The following is a 6,799-nucleotide window of genomic DNA, read 5'->3' as shown; positions in this document are numbered from 1 at the left end:
CCAATCCTTAACTCCGCCGCCTGCAAGGAGCAAAGCCAGAGTCTTGCCCCTTCGGGACTGAAGTCGCCGCATGCCTCTCAGGTCTCTGCTGTCCAACTCCACACTTTTTAAAAACCATTTTGCAGATAAAAAAAGTTGAGCACAAAGATCTCAACATCTGCACATAAATCCAACCATGCGTTCTTCTATACTTATTTGAATCAAGTCAAGTGGGATTTTAATAATGAGACACGTTTATTTTGTTGTACCGGAATTATTTTTGCGCTTTAAAATGCATTAATTACTATTTTTGATCTCTAAGTTCCATTAAAATCAATGTAACATTACACAAGCATTGTTTACCATCCGTGTTTTCTTGAATTTTCGTAAAAACAAAAAAACAAAAACAAAAACAAAAAACCCACCTTACTATAAGTTAATTTCGCCCCCTGCTGGATCTTTAAGAAACTACAGTAAAAGTACAGATAAAATCTCTCAATCTGAATGTTGTGTCTAACTTTTTGGCGCCATGTTGATCACCACTGAGTGAAATAGAGCAGATATTTAACTTTCTGAATCTAACGAAGTGCTTGTGCCTATTTATTTAAGAATATTTAATAAGTTATTGATTTAACTCTTGCTTTCAGTCATAAAAAATGCATTATTGTGTGTTATTTATTTTAAAACATAATCTAAGTCAAATTGAAAAAGCGGCTTGTTTTAATATATATTCAAAGACACTTAGGGAGCTAATTATTAGTAATTTCTTATTAATTAACAGCTGTGTATTGACAGACAACAGCAATGATTGTGGTGACAACATTTCGTAGCGTTCAGAGCATTTAGGTAAGTTAAAAAGTTCTGGAGAAGAAACAATGAAGTGTAGTTGCAGTTTAAAGAAAAACGTTTTAGTACTAAGGAATAAAATGATATTAATAATCAATAATTATGTTATTTGGCTGTGTTGCACCAAGGCATGTTTTTATAAAAAGGAAATGTACTTGGTCAAATGTGCTGGGTCACTTTGACCTGGAAAATCAGGAAGAAATTTAGATTTGGAGAGAGGTGGGAATAACAATTACTAAATGCTTAGCGGCATGTTTTTGTTTCCTGATGGAAGTGCGTTACATTGACCTGCTTCTTGTGTTTTACTAAGAAAAATGTTTCTTTTAATGCAACTAGGATAATGTCCTGTTCACACTAAATGTTTCTGAGCTGAATTCATTGGGATGTTTAATGAATTCATTATCGGATCAGAAATTTTGTTCATGCAAATTGAAACAAGAATTAAATTATTCTACAGTAAAATAAGTAGCTGTTTTAACGTCGTATTGTGAGTGAAAATAAGAGAAATGTGGCTCTTTAACTAGGTGATGGCAGTTTTTTTCTTCCATAATGTTAAATAATTATTTGGTTTAAATTTCAGCATTAAGTTAAAACTCACAATTAATGAAATTAAAAAGACATTGTTAAATCAACGTCATGAACTTTAATTTCTGAGTTAAAACCAAAACAATTTCCTTGTTTTGACTTTCATTTTGAAGTTAACCATCAATGTGACTGTATGATGTGTTTATTATCACGTTTTCAGGTGTTACTGATATTAACTTGACTTATTGATTTCCAAACTATGTATAATTTTTTCCACCTCACAGTCATTGTGCTCGTGTTTAATTTAAAATCCCAGTAAAAACACATGAAAGGTTAAGATGAAACGTGTGGATACTTCTGCTGTTGGTCCAAACCAACATAAAAAGGTTTCGCTGTGTTTATTTTCCACGTCCTTTCAGGAGCCGCATGACCTTCCCCTGACTGCTCCCTTTGCGGGTCTCCACCGCGCATGTTTGTGCGTGCCTCATTGCGTGATGTAATACGGTCCTTCTGATTTATCCGCGTGCAGCAGCATCCTCCTCCTCCTCCTCATCACCATCATCAGCAGCAGCATACTATTACTGAGAGGCAGTTTGCATACGGATTAGTCTGTGCGGGTATTTAGCGGGAGGTGAGGCGGATTTCAGCACCGGAGCTGACTGATGCTGGCGCCGCGTGCTCAGGTGATGCTGCGCTCGAGCTGCTGACATCCTCCCTCCCCCACCCCTCCCACCTCTACCTCTCTCTCTCTCCTTTTCTCTCTCTTTCTCTCCTCCCTCTGCGTGCATCCATCCCCTCCGTCCCTCCTCGCTCCGCTCCTCTCCTCCACACGCACAAAACGCTCTGTCATGGCGTCTTCCAACCATGTTACCCCCACCAACTGTAGCTGGTGGCCCATCTCAGCCATGGATGAGGACGGCAAAGTGGCGGACGGAGAGGAGTGCGAGGAGCCCGCGGCCGAGTCCAAACCCTTCAACAAAGACAGGCTGGTTTTGTACCACTGGACGCAGTCTTTCGCCTCACAGAAGGTAAGACCTGGAGCAGAAAATGAAAATGGAGATGGCTTCACGTCTCTGTGCATGCTGTTTGTTTGCTATATATGACCGAAGCATGTCTGCATCTGGGCTTGTTTACCTCCTCCTGTGTGTGCAACACAGTACCGCCGCAGCGGGATGTTCATTTCCTCGACATGCAGCAGACACAAACGTGTCATCTGTCATGCATGGTGATAGCAGAATGTTTCTCTGTTTTAGTTGATGCAAATGTTGTGCAGAGCTAAAGGCCTTTTCCCTGTGAAGCAGACCATATGGTGCTGTTTTTATGCCTTATTCGAGCCCACCTTTTGATCACCACAGATAATAAATTATTAGTGAACTTCCTTGAATGAGTCTGTGTCATTAAAACCAGCATTTAAGCCAGTCGGCTACACATAATATATACATAACAACAGTATGAAGCCTCCAGAACTGGCCTTTTCAACAGCATCACACATAAAGCAATATTTATTCACTGTATAAATACCGCTGCATTACCTTCAGGGGAAACGTTTGTCCACAGGACGCTAAATTGCTGTTATGAAAATGAGAACAATAAATGCGTTTCTATTAACTATATAAATACGCAATTTGACATTTCAGAAGTAAATTCGCTTTGTGGAAACACCCCAACTTCAAAAACAAAATCTCGTTTTACGATAAAAAGTTTTAGCGCTAGAACATGTGAAATTGGTTTCCGCATTAAAGAAGTCACATGATCAACAACCGGATGTTGCCACTGGCTCAAATCACGAAGAAGAAGAAGACAGGAAGCAGTTGGAGGATGTTTTTATTTATGTGTGAATTTAAGTGCATTAATTATTTAATGTAAACACTGCATTTGTGAAATTGTGTTTTTGTCAACATCAATGAAATATTCAGAAAGTCCATTTGTAATGGAAACACATCTAATGATGTTTTGAAAAAATTCAACTGTCTGCAAATTTTTTTTATCAGAATCAGCTAAGTTTCTGGATGATGTCATTTTCTTCAACTCTGGTGTCAAACTCAAGGCCCAGGGGCCAAATCTGACCCGCAGTAACTATTTATGTGGCCCTCCAGACTATTGAGTGTCATAAATTGAACTTTCAGATGTATTGGGTGCTAGAATGTAATTTTTTTAGTCAAATCAAATCTGTTTTCATTATTGTAGGAACAAATACAATTTTAAGAAGTACTAATCAATCGCAGAGAAATTAGTTTTAGTAATACATTCTGCCCTTTGATAACATTCATGATCCTGATGTGACCTGAAATCAAAATGATTTTGACACTCTGTATAACACATTAAGTAGGGATTTAATTTTTGATGTTTGCAATCTTTTCATTGTGTCCATTTAGCTATTTGTTTTATCTACTATACATTTATTTAACCAGAAAGTTTCTAGAGATTAACGCGTTTTAAGGAGACCTGCCCAACATAAAATACATAAGCAAAATAAAACAGGTGAGACTTAATAAAATACAGAGTAAGGTCCTGTTTAACTGTTTCAGGTCCAAAAGTTTTGTTGTTTTTAAAAAAGAAGAAAAAAAAAAAAAGCTTCAAAGTCTCCCAGAAAAAGCACAGCAACCCCAAAAAGATTTAAATTTTGGGTACTAAAAGAAGAAGTGAACTACAGGAATACAAAAATAAACATCTTCAATGAGTGGAGATGACAAACAATGGGAAAAGAAACCAGATTATGAAGTAAATAGTGATTCATTCTGTACAATGAATTGGTTCTAAAATGCAAAAGCCTTTTATAAATAATGTACCCACAGTTAAGAACATTAAAAATGTAGCCTTTATTTATGAATTAAACCTTTATTTAAAAAAAAATAAAGGCTCAGTTTAGCATTTAGCTTCTTTACAAAATGCTCAATATTCACTTTGAAAGCCAGGCTTTCATCCATCCCAATACCTGAGGCACTTGCAGAACTAATAAGGTTTCCTGCCTAGTTTATAAAAATCTATATTCATCAAAATATCAGAGAAATTTCTAGAAAATGAAATCCATTCAGTTTTCTTCACTTTCAGAACCAACATTAAGCAGTGGGTTGGCCGAAAGTAGCTGGGAAGCCATTCAGAGCCTTGTGAATAAAGTAGAGTATCATCTGCATAGCGGTGCACTGTTATTAAGAAAAGCAGAAAATTAGACAAGACCCAAGAATGTGCCTTGGGGTATTAAAATGTTAAGAAGACTGGAGTGATATTTGTGTGTGAAAACACTGGTATCTGTGAAATGTAGCTTTCAAACATCTAAAAGCGTCAACAATGGTTCCTAATCAACTGGTCCAGCAAAATAGCATTTTGTTATTTATATATATTTTTTTTTTGTAATGCTGTGAATTTAACAAAGTAAAGTTAATCTGAATATGAATTTAATGTTAAGAGAAATTATGATCCACTAATACGTTTCATTATTGTAACTGTGGGATTGAGTTTTCTTGAATCCTGATGCTTTATAATGTAACAAAATATAGATCTGCTCATCACTTTTAGTGAAGTTGGACCTTCTGCTCCGTCGTTTTGGGCTTCCTGTCCTCAATCTGAACCTGATCTTCACACGTGGATTATGCGTTTCTGTCAGAGGTCCTTCAGTACTTTATGTGGGATTATTGCTCGTGTCAGCTGGCCTAGAAATAACCAGCAACTACTTTGATAATGAATAAATCTAATGATCCATTCAATCACAAATGCAAACCGTTTAGGGCTTTTTACGGTGTTAAATATTTGCTAGGTAAAAATAAAATAAACTTCTTGATTTGAATTCCTCTCTTGGGAAAACTGTTTTCATGATTATGGCAGAAAGAGTATTTGCTGTTGTTTTTAAATGGTGCAGAATATTTTACATGTTTGCTGTTCTTAACAGGTACTGAATCCATTAAGCCTGAAATTTTTTTGGCGATGTAATAAAATAATTCATGTTTGGGCTGAAATGTTAAATTGGATTAATCCAGATGAACCAATTGTTGAAATAATGGTCAAATAAAAAGACCATTTGCTCACAGAACAGCACATTCAGAGCTGTAATCAAACCAAAACTGTACAAATATACACATTCTGCATTTACGATAAAATACATTTTCTTGTAAATATGTTCTACCCAAAACTCCTTAGGTGCCGTATTTTAAATTGACCCAGTTCCAAAATACTGCTATAAAGTAGTTTTTGCTACATTTTCATTAATTAGATAAATCAAAATTATGTGGAGTTAAATCAAAATGTTTGAATATTTTTTGAGCTGCAGATTCATCCTTTGCTACAAATGATCACTACGTGAATGCTGCCGTTGCATTTTAGGCAATGAAATGTAAAAAAAAACAAACAAAAACCATTGAATTATTTCATCGTATTTCTAATGTTGTATAAAAATATGTAAATCTAAACAAATCTGCAAAATGTGCCAATTTTGTAGAAGAGGTGAAAAAACAAAATAAAACAAAAAAAGAAACACTGTGATAGAGAAAGGAAAATAAATTAATTAAGTTAAGTATATTATATATTACTTCCAGTTAAATCCAAGTTTTGAAATTTAAATTTGATTAACTCATCTCTGGTCTGCATGTGGACAAAATGACATCTAAACGGGATCATCAGGTTCTGGGTGCTTAAAAAACGTAATATTGATTAATAATGCATAATGCGATTTCACCTAAGAACTTTTAACCTGAGTTTTTTATTGCTGTATATTTCTGTTTCCTGTAATTGCGTTGTGAGAATTAATGGGACTCATCGTTACTGCTTGTTGTTCACCGGTGGATCAAACAGATTCAGGAATGCTCCAGAGTTGGCGGGATAGTTTCCGTTTCTCTGCTCTGCAGCCGAACAGCTGATTCTCAGGCTCTGATCTGATCGGCTCCGGTCTGAGCTGCGGATTGAAACGCTCGTCACTCAGCGGAGGGTAAACATAAAGCTCGCTGTCGTGATTATCGCTTCAATCTTGGAGCTGGAGTGGCTCTCAGATCAGGTGTAAACAGCTTCACAGACTGGCTTCTTCTGCGGCTCCGTGAAAAATAAAAACACACCGGCCTGCACAAATGATTTGTTGTTCACCCACAAAACAAAAATATAGCGTGTTATTTACGGTGGCGTATCGTAGGGCCGTAATAAGAAAAAAAGATAAATAGAATTACGAGAATAAAGTTGTGATATCTCAGAAATGAAGTCGTATGAGAATAAAAGTGAAATAAGATCAAAATAAAATAATAGTATGTTCAGAAAAAAGTCAATCTACAAAAAAAGTTTAAATAATATGAGAATAAAGTTGAAATGCTATAATAGTCATAGTTTTACAAAAACATAAGTTGTTGTATTATGAGAATAAAGTTTAAATATCATGAGAATAGAGTCACTATATTACAAAAATAGACATAGTTTAAATTATGTGACAAAACTGTCACAATATTTTGAGAATAAAATCAGAATAACAAGA

At 35.7% G+C, this 6,799-nt stretch overlaps 1 protein-coding gene across 2 annotated transcripts in view; it reads left to right on the top strand.

The window, feature by feature from the left end:
• Positions 1–6,799, top strand: part of gdap1l1 (ganglioside induced differentiation associated protein 1-like 1) — a 50,907-nt gene that overhangs the window by 31,032 nt on the left and 13,076 nt on the right. The window contains exon 1 of one of the 2 annotated variants that reach the window (XM_044124048.1): positions 1,852–2,378. The exons of the other annotated variant lie outside the window; for it this stretch is intronic. Within the exon in view, the coding sequence (XP_043979983.1) occupies positions 2,199–2,378 (180 nt within the window). The 5' untranslated portion in view covers positions 1,852–2,198. Of the gene's footprint in view, positions 1–1,851; positions 2,379–6,799 lie in introns of those variants that run through there. 2 annotated transcript variants of the gene reach the window in all.

The sequence above is a fragment of the Gambusia affinis genome, linkage group LG01, assembly GCF_019740435.1.
Source record: "Gambusia affinis linkage group LG01, SWU_Gaff_1.0, whole genome shotgun sequence".
Taxonomy (NCBI): domain Eukaryota; kingdom Metazoa; phylum Chordata; class Actinopteri; order Cyprinodontiformes; family Poeciliidae; genus Gambusia; species Gambusia affinis.
This window is presented reverse-complemented; position numbering and strand designations above follow the sequence as displayed.